At 43.7% G+C, this 20,000-nt stretch overlaps 1 protein-coding gene across 1 annotated transcript in view; it reads left to right on the top strand.

The window, feature by feature from the left end:
- Positions 1-20,000, top strand: part of LOC128690889 (peroxidase-like) — a 155,150-nt gene that overhangs the window by 115,626 nt on the left and 19,524 nt on the right. The window contains exons 2-7 of the mRNA XM_070088380.1: positions 9,066-9,164; positions 14,613-14,747; positions 16,821-16,994; positions 17,745-17,861; positions 17,986-18,086; positions 19,342-19,512. Of these exons, the coding sequence (XP_069944481.1) occupies positions 9,066-9,164; positions 14,613-14,747; positions 16,821-16,994; positions 17,745-17,861; positions 17,986-18,086; positions 19,342-19,512 (797 nt within the window). The remainder of the gene's footprint in view (positions 1-9,065; positions 9,165-14,612; positions 14,748-16,820; positions 16,995-17,744; positions 17,862-17,985; positions 18,087-19,341; positions 19,513-20,000) is intronic.

Here is a 20,000-nt window from a genome sequence, read left to right as displayed (position 1 = left end):
GGAACAGTACTGAAGTGCTCTGTCATCACACCAGGAACAGTACTGAAGTGCCCTGTCAGCACACCAGGAACAGTACTGAAGTGCCCTGTCATCACACCAGGAACAGTACTGAAGTGCTCTGTCATCAGACCAGGAACAGTACTGAAGTGCTCTGTCATCACACCAGGAACAGTACTGAAGTGCTCTGTCATCAGACCAGGAACAGTACTGAAGTGCTCTGTCATCAGACCAGGAACAGTACTGAAGTGCTCTGTCATCACACCAGGAACAGTACTGAAGTGCTCTGTCATCACACCAGGAACAGTACTGAAGTGCCCTGTCATCACACCAGGAACAGTACTGAAGTGCCCTGTCATCAGACCAGGAACAGTACTGAAGTGCTCTGTCATCAGACCAGGAACAGTACTGAAGTGCTCTGTCATCACACCAGGAACAGTACTGAAGTGCTCTGTCATCAGACCAGGAACAGTACTGAAGTGCTCTGTCATCACACCAGGAACAGTACTGAAGTGCTGTGTCAGCACACCAGGAACAGTACTGAAGTGCTCTGTCATCAGACCAGGAACAGTACTGAAGTGCTCTGTCATCAGACCAGGAACAGTACTGAAGTGCTCTGTCATCACACCAGGAACAGTACTGAAGTGCTCTGTCATCACACCAGGAACAGTACTGAAGTACTCTGTCATCACACCAGGAACAGTACTGAAGTGCTCTGTCATCACACCAGGAACAGTACTGAAGTGCTCTGTCATCACACCAGGAACAGTACTGAAGTGCCCTGTCATCACACCAGGAACAGTACTGAAGTGCCCTGTCATCACACCAGGAACAGTACTGAAGTGCCCTGTCATCACACCAGGAACAGTACTGAAGTGCCCTGTCAGCACACCAGGAACAGTACTGAAGTGCTCTGTCAGCACACCAGGAACAGTACTGAAGTGCCCTGTCATCAGACCAGGAACAGTACTGAAGTGCTCTGTCAGCACACCAGGAACAGTTCTGAAGTGCCCTGTCAGCACACCAGGAACATTACTGAAGTGCTCTGTCAGCACACCAGGAACAGTACTGAAGTGCCCTGTCATCAGACCAGGAACAGTACTGAAGTGCCCTGTCATCACACCAGGAACAGTACTGAAGTGCTCTGTCATCACACCAGGAACAGTACTGAAGTGCTCTGTCAGCACACCAGGAACAGTACTGAAGTGCCCTGTCATCACACCAGGAACAGTACTGAAGTGCCCTGTTAGCACACCAGGAACAGTACTGAAGTGCTCTGTCAGCACACCAGGAACAGTACTCAAGTGCTCTGTCATCACACCAGGAACAGTACTGAAGTGCTCTGTCAGCACACCAGGAACAGTACTGAAGTGCCCTGTCATCAGACCAGGAACAGTACTGAAGTGCTCTGTCAGCACACCAGGAACAGTTCTGAAGTGCCCTGTCAGCACACCAGGAACATTACTGAAGTGCTCTGTCAGCACACCAGGAACAGTACTGAAGTGCCCTGTCATCAGACCAGGAACAGTACTGAAGTGCCCTGTCATCACACCAGGAACAGTACTGAAGTGCTCTGTCATCACACCAGGAACAGTACTGAAGTGCTCTGTCAGCACACCAGGAACAGTACTGAAGTGCCCTGTCATCACACCAGGAACAGTACTGAAGTGCCCTGTTAGCACACCAGGAACAGTACTGAAGTGCTCTGTCAGCACACCAGGAACAGTACTCAAGTGCTCTGTCATCACACCAGGAACAGTACTGAAGTGCTCTGTCAGCACACCAGGAACAGTTGTTAGGTAAGACACATATGCAACAGTTAGGCATCTTTATTTCGAAACGTTTCGCCTACACAGTAGGCTTCTTCAGTCGAGTACAGAAAAGTTGATAGAAGCAGAAGATTCTTGAAGACGATGTAAATAGTCCATCACTCTTGAAGTTTTGAGGTGGTCAGTCCCTCAGTCTGGAGAAGAGTATTGTTCCATAGTCTGAAACAATATGGAGTTGAAGTGACAGGATGGAGCCTATATACCGCCAGGAGGTGAGATGTAGGCCACTAGTAGAGGTAAGAATGTTGTCGTTGGAAGGCCAGGTCCCTCTCAAATCCAGCCATTCTCACTAGTAGAAGTTGACAAAGTTGATTTCAGGTCTGTACCAAGATACCCTTGTGTTGCAGTGTCACTCTGTCAGACACTGCAACAGTACTGAAGTGCTCTGTCATCACACCAGGAACAGTACTGAAGTGCCCTGTTAGCACACCAGGAACAGTACTGAAGTGCTCTGTCAGCACACCAGGAACAGTACTGAAGTGCTCTGTCAGCACACCAGGAACAGTACTGAAGTGCTCTGTCAGCACACCAGGAACAGTACTGAAGTGCTCTGTCATCACACCAGGAACAGTACTGAAGTGCTCTGTCATCACACCAGGAACAGTACTGAAGTGCCCTGTCAGCACACCAGGAACTGAAGTGCTGAATTGCTGTGCTGCTGATCAGTGGGTTTACATTCCCACGAGAGCATCCCGACAAGGGCATCCCGATAAGGGCAAGTTGAATGCAGTTCGAGGTGCCTACTTGAGACATGGTGCATGTCGTTACGCTAGTGATCACGTGACCCACCTCGTTACCTGGTGCGCAGGAAGAAGAAGAGGAGGAGGGAAGGGAGAGAAGCAAAGAGAAGGAAAAGAAGAATTGAAAGATGAAAGGAAAGAGGATAGAAGGATGAGAGGGAAGAGTGATAGGATGGGAGACAATGATGTTTACGCTTAAAGGAGGAAAGAAGAAAAGAAATATGATCCCTGTAAGAGTGAAGTCATTCTTCCTTGTGATTATCTTTTCTCTGAGAATGATCGTGTAGATGTTTTCCTGCCAGTCATCCCACCCCACCTCCCACCATAACACCACCTCCCACCCCACCTCCCACCATAACTCCACCTCCCACCCACCCCATTCCATGCAACCTCACCTCATTCTCTCCAACACTTCCCTAACCCACATATCCAACCCCTAAGTACTTAAACAGTAGTGACACACAAAACTGATTCTCTAATAACCATCGTTACGTTACTGTCCAGTATCTAACTAGTTAGCCACCACACACAAATCAACCACCAACCACTCTCCCTCACCACTACCACCACTTTTAGCACCACCATTAGTCTTTTACGCCATAAACCGTCACCACCACCACACAGTCTTCCATCATGCGACAACCTTCAACCCCCAACATATTTCTCCTTCAGAACTTCCCCTTCTACCAACACTACCTTTCTCCCACAAGCGATTACAGACGTTTTTTTTTTCCACGTTTTCGTACATTTCTGCAAGTTCACATTAGCACTAGTTAGCATCATTAGCTAACTGGTAGTTAGTTCTCTGTAATTCCCTGGGCAACCTATATTACTAAACCTTTCAAAAGTAACAGAACCTTCTCAATAGTTTCTCTCCCACTCTCTGAATTATACTTGCCAATACCCACATAACGTATGACAGTTCCTTAGCTCCCTATACTCTATACATAATATTCTTAGCATTGGTCATACATAGACACTCAACTACAACATTTGTTGGTAATAACTCAATACAGCAACGTCTCCTGCCACAGATTCTTCCACTAAAGCAACGTCTCCTGCCACAGATTCTTCCACTACAGCAACGTCTCCTGCCACAGATTCTTCCACTACAGCAACGTCTCCTGCCACAGATTCTTCCACTACAGCAACGTCTCCTGCCACAGATTCTTCCACTACAGCAACGTCTCCTGCCACAGATTCTTCCACTACAGCAACGTCTCCTGCCACAGTTTCTTCCACTACAGCAACGTCTCCTGCCACAGATTCTTCCACTACAGCAACGTCTCCTGCCACAGATTCTTCCACTACAGCAACGTCTTCTGCCACAGATTCTTCCACTACAGCAACGTCTCCTGCCACAGTTTCTTCCACTACAGCAACGTCTCCTGCCACAGATTCTTCCACTACAGCAACGTCTCCTGCCACAGATTCTTCCACTACAGCAACGTCTCCTGCCACAGATTCTTCCACTACAGCAACGTCTCCTGCCACAGATTCTTCCACTACAGCAACGTCTCCTGCCACAGATTCTTCCACTACAGCAACGTCTCCTGCCACAGATTCTTCCACTACAGCAACGTCTCCTGCCACAGATTCTTCCACTACAGCAACGTCTCCTGCCACAGTTTCTTCCACTACAGCAACGTCTCCTGCCACAGATTCTTCCACTACAGCAACGTCTCCTGCCACAGATTCTTCCACTACAGCAACGTCTCCTGCCACAGATTCTTCCACTACAGCAACGTCTCCTGCCACAGATTCTTCCACTACAGCAACGTCTCCTGCCACAGATTCTTCCACTACAGCAACGTCTTCTGCCACAGATTCTTCCACTACAGCAACGTCTCCTGCCACAGATTCTTCCACTACAGCAACGTCTTCTGCCACAGATTCTTCCACTACAGCAACGTCTCCTGCCACAGATTCTTCCACTACAGCAACATCTCCTGCCACAGATTCTTCCACTACAGCAACGTCTCCTGCCACAGATTCTTCCACTACAGCAACGTCTCCTGCCACAGATTCTTCCACTACAGCAACGTCTCCTGCCACAGTTTCTTCCACTACAGCAACGTCTCCTGCCACAGATTCTTCCACTAAAGCAACGTCTCCTGCCACAGATTCTTCCACTACAGCAACGTCTCCTGCCACAGATTCTTCCACTACAGCAACGTCTCCTGCCACAGATTCTTCCACTACAGCAACGTCTCCTGCCACAGTTTCTTCCACTACAGCAACGTCTCCTGCCACAGATTCTTCCACTACAGCAACGTCTCCTGCCACAGATTCTTCCACTACAGCAACGTCTCCTGCCACAGATTCTTCCACTACAGCAACGTCTCCTGCCACAGATTCTTCCACTACAGCAACGTCTCCTGCCACAGATTCTTCCACTACAGCAACGTCTCCTGCCACAGATTCTTCCACTACAGCAACGTCTTCTGCCACAGATTCTTCCACTACAGCAACGTCTTCTGCCACAGATTCTTCCACTACAGCAACATCTCCTGCCACAGATTCTTCCACACCCCAACTATCATCTTATTTTCCGTTTTATAAATGAAATTCTACATAAATTTCCAGAAAAATATGTAATAATATACATTAATCGCGAACGAGCGATAGAAGATGCAAAATAACCACAGGGGGGAACTGAATGATAGACCTAGGCATTTCGTTCTGCAATCAACACATCAGAAGCTTGCAATGTTGCAGAAATATAGTAGAAATTCCAGGCAGATTCTTTGAGGGAAAAACGTCTCTCTCCGGAGAATCGTTTCCCTGAACAAATCACCTTGAACTTCCTCCTCTATTTTTGCAACATTGGAAGCTTCTGATAATATGTTGATTGTAGCACGAAAGACCTAGAACAATTATTCAACTTCCCCTTTGGTTAATATGCATAATAATATACCAATATACCTTTATGTAAAATATAAACAAATATCAGGGTGTACCTCAACAGCCTGACGAGTTATCCCCAAACAATTCTCACACGTCGAAATATCAAAGTTTCCAATACCACCTCGAGCGTATTGCACTTCCTTGAAACCCGGTCTCGTGGGAGCATCACGAACCTCGTACATTCGTCAGAAAATAAGTTAGTATCATTGACAAGGTCGAGTTATCTGCATTATTGAAGGATGCTCTTGACATGGCCTTTTCTTGAGAGTGCGGGGTGGAGGGGGTTATGTTGAGAGCGACATAAACTTTACTAAGTCTCCCTCGAAAGAGTTGACGAGGTCTTTTAAACCAAGAATATCCTGATGATAAGATACACGTGCAACAGTTAGGTAACTTTATTCTGAGTGACCACCTCTAAACTACGTCTTCAAGGGTGATGGACTGAGTATATCGTTTTTACATCTCTACTGCTTCGCAGCCTCCTCTGTACTCGACTGAAGAAGCCTACTGTGTAGGCGAAACGTTTCTAAATAAAGTTACCTGTCACACATGTGTCTTTTCAACTTGTCGGTATTTTCAAGAATATCCTCTTGCAAAATCACTACGAAGTTGTCAGAAAGAACTTCACAAAAGTTACCCACATCAGCTGAAGGATCTTTATTTGTCTCGTCTTTATCAGCAGAAGAAACTCAACAGTATTTAATATGGCAAGTTAGTTCTTGCAGGTGTTGAGGGACTTATATAGCCAAGTAATAAACAACATCATGTTAGGGTGAGGATAAGCAGGAGTGCGGCAGAGAGGAGGACGCTGGTGAGGAAGTAGCGTCGGACACTCCAGGAAGAGAGAAACATGACAGTTCTTTCCTGGTCTCTGTCAGTAACCATGGTGGTAGTGGTGGTAGTGTGGTGATGGTGGTGTAGTGTGGTGATGGTAGTGTAGTATGGTGACGGTAGTGTAGTGTGGTGATGGTAGTGTAGTGTGATGTTGGTAGTGTAGTGTGACGATGGTAGTGTAGTGTGGTGATGGTAGTGTAGTATGGTGACGGTAGTGTAGTGTGATGATGGTAGTGTAGTGTGATGATGGTAGTGTAGTGTGGTGATGGTAGTGTAGTGTGATGATGGTAGTGTAGTGTGATGATGGTAGTGTAGTGTGATGATGGTAGTGTAGTGTGATGATGGTAGTGTAGTGTGGTGATGGTAGTGTAGTGTGATGATGGTAGTGTAGTGTGATGATGATAGTGTAGTGTGATGATGGTAGTGTAGTGTGATGATGGTAGTGTAGTGTGATGATGGTAGTGTAGTGTGATGATGGTAGTGTAGTGTGATGATGGTAGTGTAGTGTGGTGATGGTAGTGTAGTGTGGTGATGGTAGTGTAGTGTGATGATGGTAGTGTAGTGTGGTGATGGTAGTGTAGTGTGGTGATGGTAGTGTAGTGTGATGATGGTAGTGTAGTGTGATGATGGTAGTGTAGTGTGGTGATGGTAGTGTAGTGTGATGATGGTAGTGTAGTGTGATGATGGTAGTGTAGTTTGATGATGGTAGTGTAGTGTGATGATGGTAGTGTAGTGTGGTGATGGTAGTGTAGTGTGATGATGGTAGTGTAGTGTGATGATGGTAGTGTAGTGTGGTGATGGTAGTGTAGTGTGATGATGGTAGTGTAGTGTGATGATGGTAGTGTAGTGTGATGATGGTAGTGTAGTGTGATGATGGTAGTGTAGTGTGGTGATGGTAGTGTAGTGTGGTGATGGAAGTGTAGTGTGATGATGGTAGTGTAGTGTGATGATGGTAGTGTAGTGTGGTGATGGTAGTGTAGTGTGATGATGGTAGTGTAGTGTGATGATGGTAGTGTAGTGTGATGATGGTAGTGTAGTGTGGTGATGGTAGTGTAGTGTGGTGATGGTAGTGTAGTGTGGTGATGATAGAGTAGTGTGATGATGGTAGTGTAGTGTGGTGATGATAGTGTAGTGTGGTGATGGTAGTGTAGTGTGGTGATGGTAGTGTAGTGTGGTGATGATAGAGTAGTGTGATGATGGTAGTGTAGTGTGGTGATGGTAGTGTAGTGTGGTGATGGTAGTGTAGTGTGGTGATGATAGAGTAGTGTGATGATGGTAGTGTAGTGTGGTGATGGTAGTGTAGTGTGGTGATGGTAGTGTAGTGTGGTGATGATAGAGTAGTGTGATGATGGTAGTGTAGTGTGGTGATGGTAGTGTAGTGTGGTGATGGTAGTGTAGTGTGATGATGGTAGTGTAGTGTGATGATGGTAGTGTAGTGTGGTGATGGTAGTGTAGTGTGGTGATGATAGAGTAGTGTGATGATGGTAGTGTAGTGTGGTGATGGTAGTGTAGTGTGGTGATGGTAGTGTAGTGTGGTGATGATAGAGTAGTGTGATGATGGTAGTGTAGTGTGGTGATGGTAGTGTAGTGTGGTGATGGTAGTGTAGTGTGGTGATGGTAGTGTAGTGTGGTGATGGTAGTGTAGTGTGGTGATGATAGAGTAGTGTGATGATGGTAGTGTAGTGTGGTGATGGTAGTGTAGTGTGGTGATGATAGAGTAGTGTGGTGATGGTAGTGTAGTGTGGTGATGGTAGTGTAGTGTGGTGATGGTAGTGTAGTGTGGTGATGATAGAGTAGTGTGATGATGGTAGTGTAGTGTGGTGATGGTAGTGTAGTGTGGTGATGGTAGTGTAGTGTGGTGATGGTAGTGTAGTGTGGTGATGATAGAGTAGTGTGATGATGGTAGTGTAGTGTGGTGATGATAGTGTAGTGTGGTGATGGTAGTGTAGTGTGGTGATGGTAGTGTAGTGTGGTGATGATAGAGTAGTGTGATGATGGTAGTGTAGTGTGGTGATGGTAGTGTAGTGTGGTGATGGTAGTGTAGTGTGATGATGATAGAGTAGTGTGATGATGGTAGTGTAGTGTGATGATGGTAGTGTAGTGTGGTGATGGTAGTGTAGTGTGGTGATGATAGAGTAGTGTGATGATGGTAGTGTAGTGTGGTGATGGTAGTGTAGTGTGGTGATGGTAGTGTAGTGTGTGTGTGATGAGTGTGGTAGTAGTGTGGTGATGGTAGTGTAGTGTGATGTGTAGTGATGGTAGTGTAGTGTGGTGATGGTAGTGTAGTGTGGTGATGGTAGTGTAGTGTGGTGATGATGTAGTGTGGTGATGGTAGTAGTGTGGTGATGGTGGTGATGATAGAGTAGTGTGGTGATGGTAGTGTAGTGTGGTGATGGTAGTGTAGTGTGGTGATGATAGAGTAGTGTGGTGATGGTAGTGTAGTGTGGTGATGATAGAGTAGTGTGATGATGGTAGTGTAGTGTGGTGATGATAGAGTAGTGTGGTGGCGAGTTACGTCACTGAAGCGAAAAATAGCTTAAACAAATACATGAATGGGTGTGAGTTGGATCTGCCTAGTATAGGCCAGTAGGCCTACTGAATTATTCTTCTGCTCCTCATTTCTTATGCTCCTATATCCTCTTATATCCTCTTATATCCCCTGTTATTGACTCCCTTTTAACTTCCTCCAAGGAACGCCATATGTGATCAACTAATAAACATATTCGCGCTATGCGTCTCACATTGAGTGTTCTTTCAGACTGTTCCTGCTGGTAGTGTGTGTGGCTACAGCTAGGAGCGAGGCCGACGCCGAAGCCGACGCCTTCCACACCGGCTTTCCCTCCTCAGGACGCGTGAGGTGAGAAACCTTAGAAACCAGAGGTTCTCTGGTTTCTGTTATATCCCACTTTAATTACAAAAGCATATTTTCAGATTTATAAAATATGAAGCCCTGTATAAGATTTACTAACCTTGAATTTTTAATTACATACATACATATATATATATATATATATATATATATATATATATATATATATATATATATATATATATATATATATATATATATATATATATATATATATATATATATATATATATATATATATATATATATATATATATATATATATATATATATATATATATATATATATATATATATATATATATCACGAACGAGTGGTATTTAATCAATAACACTACGACTAGCCGAGGACTCGAACCCGAAATATCTGCTTAGGAAATCTGATAATATGGCTTAGAAACTTTTGATATGCTTTAGAAAAATAAAAATAATATACTTTTCAACGCATATTTTTGCTGTTTTTTAAGGCTCCATAGTGGAATATTTCTGAGATAATGATGAATATTAGAGAACAGCAGGTGAGAAATATTTTTGTAATGGGAAGTGTTCTTTACTAAATCTGAGTTCTCTACGTGTCATTTTGCCAATTTAATTGATTTTTTAATTAAATTGGACTTTTCTAAAAAGCACGAAACCAATTTTTTTTCCTTAGAGGAATGAAGAAAATTTTAAATAAGGAATAAATATCCTGAATTATATGTACTTAAATTTCTAACTGAAGTCAGTATTTCACATCGGTTCTGTATACCTATGCCAGCAGAGAGGCATTCAGAGGAGGCATTACTAACCAGGCAGACGGTGGGTGCCTGCAGGAGCTTTAATAAGTGATTATTATAATGTACTGTAGAGAGCCTAACTGGGCACCTGTTTTCGGATTTTAAGTTGCCTGTAAGAACAGTATGAACTGAGATTTCTGACTGAGAGAAAATATGAGGGAGGGCGGGATATTTAGATACCACGGGGAAGTAGGACACTTGAAACCAAGGGGAAGTAGGACACTGGAAACCAAGGGGAAGTAGGACACTTGAAACCAAGAGGAAGTAGGACACTTGAAACCAAGGGGAAGTAGGACACTTGAAACCAAGGGGAAGTAGGACACTGGAAACCAAGAGAAAGTAGGACACTTGAAACCAAGAGGAAGTAGGACACTGGAAACCAAGGGGAAGTAAGGCACTTGAAACCAAGGGGAAGTAAGGCACTTGAAACCAAGGGGAAGTAGGACACTTGAAACCAAGAGGAAGTAGGACACTTGAAATCAAGAGGAAGTAGGACACTTGAAATCAAGAGGAAGTAGGACACTTGAAACCAAGAGGAAGTAGGACACTTGAAACCAAGAGGAAGTAGGACACTTGAAATCAAGAGGAAGTAGGACACTTGAAATCAAGAAGTAGGACACTTGAAATCAAGAGGAAGTAGGACACTTGAAATCAAGAGGAAGTAGGACACTTGAAATCAAGAGGAAGTAGGACACTTGAAATCAAGAGGAAGTAGGACACTTGAAATCAAGAGGAAGTAGGACACTTGAAATCAAGAGAAAGTAGGATACTTGAAATCAAGAGGAAGTAGGACACTTGAAATCAAGAGGAAGTAGGACACTTGAAATCAAGAGAAAGTAGGATACTTGAAATCAAGAGGAAGTAGGACACTTGAAATCAAGAGGAAGTAGGACACTTGAAATCAAGAGGAAGTAGGACACTTGAAATCAAGAGGACGTAGGACACTTGAAATCAAGAGGAAGTAGGACACTTGAAATCAAGAGGAAGTAGGACACTTGAAATCAAGAGGAAGTAGGACACTTGAAATCAAGAAGTAGGACACTTGAAATCAAGAGGAAGTAGGACACTTGAAATCAAGAGGAAGTAGGACACTTGAAATCAAGAGGAAGTAGGACACTTGAAATCAAGAGGAAGTAGGACACTTGAAATCAAGAGGAAGTAGGACACTTGAAATCAAGAGGAAGTAGGACACTTGAAACCAAGAGGAAGTAGGACACTTGAAACCAAGAGGAAGTAGGATACTTGAAATCAAGAGGAAGTAGGACACTTGAAATCAAGAGGAAGTAGGACACTTGAAATCAAGAGAAAGTAGGACACTTGAAACCAAGAGGAAGTAGGACACTTGAAACCAAGAGGAAGTAGGACACTTGAAATCAAGAGGAAGTAGGACACGTGAAATCAAGAGGAAGTAGGACACTTGAAACCAAGAGGAAGTAGGACACTTGAAACCAAGAGGAAATAGGACACTTGAAACCAAGAGGAAGTAGGACACTTGAAACCAAGAGGAAGTACGACACTTGAAACCAAGAGGAAGTAGGACACTTGAAATCAAGAGGAAGTAGGACACTTGAAATCAAGAGGAAGTAGGACACTTGAAACCAAGAGGAAGTAGGACACTTGAAATCAAGAAGAAGTAGGACACTTGAAACCAAGAGGAAGTAGGACACTTGAAACCAAGAGGAAGTAGGACACTTGAAACCAAGAGGAAGTAGGACACTTGAAACCAAGAGGAAGTAGGACACTTGAAACCAAGAGGAAGTAGGACACTTGAAATCAAGAGGAAGTAGGACACTTGAAATCAAGAGGAAGTAGGACACTTGAAATCAAGAGGAAGTAGGACACTTGAAACCAAGAGGAAGTAGGACACTTGAAATCAAGAGGAAGTAGGACACTTGAAATCAAGAGGAAGTAGGACACTTGAAATCAAGAGGAAGTAGGACACTTGAAACCAAGAGGAAGTAGGACACTTGAAATCAAGAGGAAGTAGGACACTTGAAATCAAGAGGAAGTAGGACACTTGAAACCAAGAGGAAGTAGGACACTTGAAATCAAGAGGAAGTAGGACACTTGAAATCAAGAGGAAGTAGGACACTTGAAACCAAGAGGAAGTAGGACACTTGAAACCAAGAGGAAGTAGGACACTTGAAACCAAGAGGAAGTAGGACACTTGAAACCAAGAGGAAGTAGGACACTTGAAACCAAGAGGAAGTAGGACACTTGAAACCAAGAGGAAGTAGGACACTTGAAACCAAGAGGAAGTAGGACACTTGAAACCAAGAGGAAGTAGGACACTTGAAACCAAGAGGAAGTAGGACACTTGAAACCAAGAGGAAGTAGGACACTTGAAACCAAGAGGAAGTAGGACACTTGAAACCAAGAGGAAGTAGGACACTTGAAACCAAGAGGAAGTAGGACACTTGAAACCAAGAGGAAGTAGGACACTTGAAACCAAGAGGAAGTAGGACACTTGAAACCAAGAGGAAGTAGGACACTTGAAACCAAGAGGAAGTAGGACACTTGAAACCAAGAGGAAGTAGGACACTTGAAACCAAGAGGAAGTAGGACACTTGAAACCAAGAGGAAGTAGGACACTTGAAACCAAGAGGAAGTAGGACACTTGAAACCAAGAGGAAGTAGGACACTTGAAACCAAGAGGAAGTAGGACACTTGAAACCAAGAGGAAGTAGGACACTTGAAACCAAGAGGAAGTAGGACACTTGAAACCAAGAGGAAGTAGGACACTTGAAACCAAGAGGAAGTAGGACACTTGAAACCAAGAGGAAGTAGGACACTTGAAACCAAGAGGAAGTAGGACACTTGAAACCAAGAGGAAGTAGGACACTTGAAACCAAGAGGAAGTAGGACACTTGAAACCAAGAGGAAGTAGGACACTTGAAACCAAGAGGAAGTAGGACACTTGAAACCAAGAGGAAGTAGGACACTTGAAACCAAGAGGAAGTAGGACACTTGAAACCAAGAGGAAGTAGGACACTTGAAACCAAGAGGAAGTAGGACACTTGAAACCAAGAGGAAGTAGGACACTTGAAACCAAGAGGAAGTAGGACACTTGAAACCAAGAGGAAGTAGGACACTTGAAACCAAGAGGAAGTAGGACACTTGAAACCAAGAGGAAGTAGGACACTTGAAACCAAGAGGAAGTAGGACACTTGAAACCAAGAGGAAGTAGGACACTTGAAACCAAGAGGAAGTAGGACACTTGAAACCAAGAGGAAGTAGGACACTTGAAACCAAGAGGAAGTAGGACACTTGAAACTTGAAATCAAGAGGAAGTAGGACACTTGAAACCAAGAGGAAGTAGGACACTTGAAACCAAGAGGAAGTAGGACACTTGAAACCAAGAGGAAGTAGGACACTTGAAACCAAGAGGAAGTAGGACACTTGAAACCAAGAGGAAGTAGGACACTTGAAACCAAGAGGAAGTAGGACACTTGAAACCAAGAGGAAGTAGGACACTTGAAACCAAGAGGAAGTAGGACACTTGAAACCAAGAGGAAGTAGGACACTTGAAACCAAGAGGAAGTAGGACACTTGAAACCAAGAGGAAGTAGGACACTTGAAACCAAGAGGAAGTAGGACACTTGAAACCAAGAGGAAGTAGGACACTTGAAACCAAGAGGAAGTAGGACACTTGAAACCAAGAGGAAGTAGGACACTTGAAACCAAGAGGAAGTAGGACACTTGAAACCAAGAGGAAGTAGGACACTTGAAACCAAGAGGAAGTAGGACACTTGAAACCAAGAGGAAGTAGGACACTTGAAACCAAGAGGAAGTAGGACACTTGAAACCAAGAGGAAGTAGGACACTTGAAACCAAGAGGAAGTAGGACACTTGAAACCAAGAGGAAGTAGGACACTTGAAACCAAGAGGAAGTAGGACACTTGAAACCAAGAGGAAGTAGGACACTTGAAACCAAGAGGAAGTAGGACACTTGAAACCAAGAGGAAGTAGGACACTTGAAACCAAGAGGAAGTAGGACACTTGAAACCAAGAGGAAGTAGGACACTTGAAACCAAGAGGAAGTAGGACACTTGAAACCAAGAGGAAGTAGGACACTTGAAACCAAGAGGAAGTAGGACACTTGAAACCAAGAGGAAGTAGGACACTTGAAACCAAGAGGAAGTAGGACACTTGAAACCAAGAGGAAGGGGTTCTTAAAAAATGGATATCAGGTTGCTAGTGTTGCATTGTTGAAATTATTGTTGAGATAATTGTGTTGCTCATTTACGCTGCTGTTTCTTTTCTTTTCCATTCTTGTTCTCTCTCTCTCTCTCTCTCTCTCTCTCTCTCTCTCTCTCTCTCTCTCTCTCTCTCTCTCTCTCTCTCTCTCCCTCGCTCCTATCTTTCCTGCCTTTCTTCTCCCCTACCTTCCTCTTTTCACTGCTTATCTTCTCCATGCTTTCATTTTCCCCCACACTGACCCGCCTGTCAAGTTTCCACAGATCGCTGTGTTCTTTCAGAAGGAGCTTTCTCTCCATTCCTTTTTCCTACATTTATCTTTTTCCTCTTCACAGAATACCATGATAACATTTACAGCTTCCCCCCCCCCCCCTCCCCGTCATTAAGGTGGCTTCATCTTGCAGGTTTCCATGGTAACATTCACAGCTTCCCCTCCCCTCACTAAGGTGGCTTCATCTTGCAGGTTTCCAGGAGGTGGTCGCAGCATCTCAGGAGGTCCTCCTCGTCGCAATGACAACAGTCACTGTGCTCTACTTATCCCCGGGCGAGGCAAGTCTTCAGCGAGGGACCACGCTCTGGGGGTCTTTAACGGAATCCAGTAAGTTGTGTGTGTGTGTGTGTGTGTGTGTGTGTGTGTGTGTGTGTGTGTGTGTGTGTGTGTGTGTGTGTGTGTGTGTGTGTGTGTGTGTGTGTGTGTGTGTGTGTGTGTGTGTGTGTGTGTGTGTGTGTGTGTGTAACATTAGTGATGATGAAAATAATGGTGAGAGTGAGGGGGTGATGCTGATGGTGACGATAATAATAATAATAATAATAATAATAATAATAATAATAATAATAATAATAATAATAATAATAGTGTTTGTGAGGAGCCGCTAACAGGTTTTAAAATAAACAACATCGAAGGACACGGGATTATTTTTAGTACTCGGTTCCACGAAAGTTGTTTTTCACCACGAGTGCTTGTGTACTTACCTATTTGTTCTCACTTATTTGTGGTTGCAGGGGTCGATTCATAGCTCCTGGCCCCGCCTCTTCACTGGTCGCTACTAGGTCCTCTCTCTCCCTGCTCCATGAGCTTTATCATACCTTGTCTTAAACCTATATATGCTTCCTGCCTCCACGACGTCACTTTCCAGACTATTCCACTTCCTGACAACTCTATGACTGAAGAAATACTTCCTGACATCCCTCTGACTCATCTGAGTCTTCAATTTCCAATTGTGACCCATTGTTTCTGTGTCCCCTCTCTGGAACATCCTGTCTCTGTCCACCTTATCTATTCCTCGCTGTATTTTGTATGTCTTTATCATGTCTCCTCTAACATTCCTGTCCTCCAGTGTCGTGAGGCCGATTTCCCTTACCCTTTCTTCGTAGGACATTCCCCTTAGCTCTGGAACTAATCTTGTTGCAAACCTTTGCACTTTCAATAATTTCTTGATATGCTTGACCAGGTGTGGATTCCAGACTGATGCTGCATACTCCAATATGGGCCTGACGTACACGGTGTACAGAGTCTTGAACGATTCCTTACTGAGGTATCAGAACGCTATTCTCAGGTTTGTCAGGCGCCCATATTATGTAGCAGTTATCTGGTTGATGTGCGCCTCAGGAGATGTGCTCGGTATTATACCCACCTCAAGATCCTTTTCCTTGCGTGAGGCTTGCAGTCTTTGGCCACCTAGCCTGTACTCTGTCTGCAGTCTTCTTTGCTTTTCCCCGATCTTCATGATTTTACATTTGGCGGGGTAAATTCGAGGAGCCAGTTCCTGGACCAGGCATATAGCCTGCCCAAATCTCTTTGTAGTCCTGCCTGATCCTTGACCGATTTAATTCTCGTCATTAAGTTCACATCATCTGAAAACAGGGACACATCTGAGTCTCTCCCTTCCATCATGTCATTCACATTCACCAAACACAGCACAGGTCCTAGGACTGACCCCTGTGGAACTCCGCTCGTCACAGGCGACCACTCTGACACCTCGTCACGTACCATGACTCGTTGTTGCCTCCCTATCACGTATTCTCTAAATTCTCTGAATCTGTGTATGTGTGTTAGTGTGTGTGTGTGTTATTGTGTTTGTGTTAGTGTGTGTGTGTGTGTGTGTGTGTGTGTGTGTGTGTGTGTGTGTGTGTGTGTGTGTGTGTGTGTGTGTGTGTGTGTGTTAGTGTGTGTGTGTGTATGTTAGTGTGTGGGTGTGCGCGCGCGCACTCCTCACACTGGTCAACTTGCTGTCTTCACACACGTGACCTGACCCTCATCATCCTATATCACTGCCATAACGTTACAACTTTCCATCTCCTACTCACTCGTGACCTGAAAATGGTCCTGGACTGATCGAAACGTCGTCCCGTCTTCGTCAATCATTTTATTGTCTTTTTAGTAATGTTTGTTCATCATTCAATTGATACTTCGACCACTCAAAATGTTCTTCTCCAAAGGTTTAGCGCTTCTTGTTGAGCGTAAATGATAATAATGTTAAAAAATAATTAATAATAATAAAATAATAATAATAATAGTAATTGTAATAATAATAGTAATAATAATAATATTAATAATAATAATAATAGCACTCCCATATATCTCCTTCACATGATCTCTCTCCACCAACATTTAAATTCTTGTCACCCCCTCGACCGGTCTAAAGCACCTAACTCTTCTTTCCCTGATCAGGTTCCCCCACGCAGGTGATGGCTTCACCTGCGTCACCTTTCAGTCTGTAGACGCCGCCTTCATAGCGGCTCGGGACCGCCTGGGTCTACCCAGACCAGGGAAAAACCCGGGCAAAGAAGATCTGTCGAATTTAGGAGCAGTTCTGATCGAGACCACGAGAAATCTGGCTAAACAGTAAGTATATTTTGTTTATAACTTGGTATTAGCATGAAAATATATTAGAGTTAGACTAGCTTAAGTTGCAATAAGATAACGTATTTCAGGTGTCCCGTAGCTCGATTGGTAGCGCACTCAGCTCACACACTTTGATGTCCGAGGCCAATCCCCGGTATGGGTGGAAACAGTAGGACGTGTATCCTTAAGGCACCTGTTGTCCATGTCCACCCATCAGTAAAATAGGTACCTAGGTGTTAGTCGACTCGTGTGGGTCGCATCCTGGGGACAAAACTGACTTAATTTGCCCGAAATGCTCTACATAACAAAGGGCTTTTTATATAGTAGTATATCACCGATGTCAGCTAGGCCTGTATACCTTGTACATGCACTTATAGAAATAAAGATTATTATTATTGTTGTTATTATTATTACTAGATTATAGTTTGGTGGTAAATACTTCCAACTGTCAACTAAGTGTATTACGACAGATTAAAACCACTATAAGTGAAGAGATCACTTGACATGTGACAATGATGGGAAAAAGAGATAAAAGTGCAGCGTCATGGAGCCTTTATCGATAACGTTTCGCCCACACAGTGGGCTTTATCAAGTCACAAACAGATCTGATGAAGCCCACTGTATGGGGCGAGACGCTGTCAATAAAGAATCTCTCAAACTATACTCCTCCATTTTCTTGTCTTTACTAATTTAGTTTCTCACAAGGAACTTTATGCGTAACTTTATGTGTGTTCTCCCTCCCTTCTTCAGGTACAACCTGCCTAAGGATGTTTTGATTAACGGGGTTCCACTTATCGACACCTCAAAGACTATTATCGGCTCCATCTGCCACGACTTTCTTTTACCCAGGAAGTGCGAACCGAAGAGGTAAGGATGAAGAGAGAAATAACAACATGAGTAAAGAAAGAGAAGCGTATGTAGATGAAGTATGTGTCTTTTTCTGTGAGTACCTACTTCCTCACCTACCCTGGTAATCTGGTCTCTCCAACAGATACAGGGAATACGACGGCAGCTGTAACAACTTCGAGAACCCGAGATGGGGAGCCAAGAACACTGCCTTCAAGCGCCGACTTCCGCCTGACTTCGCTGACGGTAAGGTCCCGCGTCCGTCCTCATCTCCCCTGGTAAAGCTGAGACTTAAAAGCACTCAGTGATGAGTAAAGATCCACTCCTAGTCCAACCAATAGTGAGTTGTTTAGCGAGAAAATATTCAAAGTATCTGAAGATAAAGGCTAAAAGGCGAAGCATTTATGTTATATAATGCTGCCATTACCTTCGAGTCATGTCAGTAATCAGTCATGTCGGTAATCTTCTAGTCGTGTCAGTGTCTTGCAGTCATGACTGTCATCTTCCAGTCATGTCAGTTTCTTTTATTCATGTCAGTACTTTCCAGTTATATTAGTCATCTTCGTTTCTCTGATACCTTTTCCCTCCAGTCCTGAGAAACTGTCACACTATCTGCCACAAGTGCAGCAACACAACAGATTTAGAGTTGTAACTTAGTTGCTTTGCATATTGTAAAAGAAGACCTGGGAACCAGCTCCCGGCCTCACCTTCGCAAGTCTAAGACAGACCAGTCATTGCCACACTATATCTTTGGACTTGACCGCTCCTTACAGAAGTGTGCTGACTTCCTCTCCTGCGCCTCTACGATTCTGCTAAGGATTCAGCTTTCATTTGCTGGTTTGGAATCAGTCAATAAGCTGTTTCACTAAACAGTAAACTTTCTATTGCAAAGTTTTCTCTCTCCCGAGGCTTCTACGCTTGTTGAATCCCTTTTATACTATTCTCAAACGCAATACGAAATATTCTGTCTCTAAGTCAAGAGCTAACATGATTGTTAAGGCGTCTAAGTCGTCCTACTACTCATAACTAACCAATAAACTGAAATGTAAACTGGACGGCGTTTCCGTTTATCTTGGATCATTGTTACGAGTGGTGTAGGACGGCCTCGAAGCGTCCTCCAATTTCCCATTCCAATTTGTGGGTTATTCACTGAATTGTTCCTACCACGATATTGTAAATTTTTCTGTCTATTATACAACCCTAAATGAATCTATTTTTTTTCTGCTCTTGCCGCAGGTATAATACCAGTTGCTCCTGTTACAGGTACCATCTCTAGCTTCTTCTACAGGTATTATCTCTTGATGCTACTCTGACAACCATTGATAACTCCTGCTGCTACAGATACTCAATCTTCCTCCTCTTTCTATAGGTAAAGAACCATCCTGCATCTGTAACAGGTATTAACTTATCCTTCTACTCCTGTTACAAGCATTAACTTTTGCTCCTGCTATAGGTATTAACTTCCTTTACCTCCTATTAAAGATATTAACTCCTGTTACAGGGATCGACGCCCCTCGTGTTGGGCACGGTGGATATCCACTGCCGTCTCCCCGTCTGGTGTCCGCTCACGTCCACCGTGACGAGGGTCTCCACGATCACGCTGTTACCATCATGACCATCGCCTGGGGACAAGCCATCGACCACGATCTCACACTCACAGCTGAGACCAAAGGTACGATATACAAGACTCGAGAATGTTTACCTTTTTTCCATATGTAAGATGGCCTTATAATGGGTAGGTAATGGTATAAAATGGACAAGATAAGAAATGGATACAAATACGGTTAGAAGAAAGCTTTATTGGAGACGTTCCGCTCGGGCTTTATATGATTAAGGGTACAGTTTAGATGCTTTAGAAGATCTAAACTGGGTCTAGATGATTAAATTAATTTCACTTTGGTAGTTTTATGTTTATCAAGTAACATTAAGTAAGATTACATTGCTTACATGAATGTATATCTAGTAACGACTGGAATAATAACGCGAGAATCTATAGTTGATAAGACCTATGTCCAACATTCGAGAATTTATATTGCACATTAATTTGCCCACATTGATTACCATTAATACTATGATACTAGAAAATAGTAGGACAAAAAAAGATACACTATAACCTTACAAGCATCACTAGTGTGGCCCTTGCTTATTAGGATGCAATAT

Source organism: Cherax quadricarinatus, chromosome 24, assembly GCF_038502225.1.
Source record: "Cherax quadricarinatus isolate ZL_2023a chromosome 24, ASM3850222v1, whole genome shotgun sequence".
NCBI classification, from domain to species: Eukaryota; Metazoa; Arthropoda; class Malacostraca; order Decapoda; family Parastacidae; genus Cherax; species Cherax quadricarinatus.
This window is presented reverse-complemented; position numbering and strand designations above follow the sequence as displayed.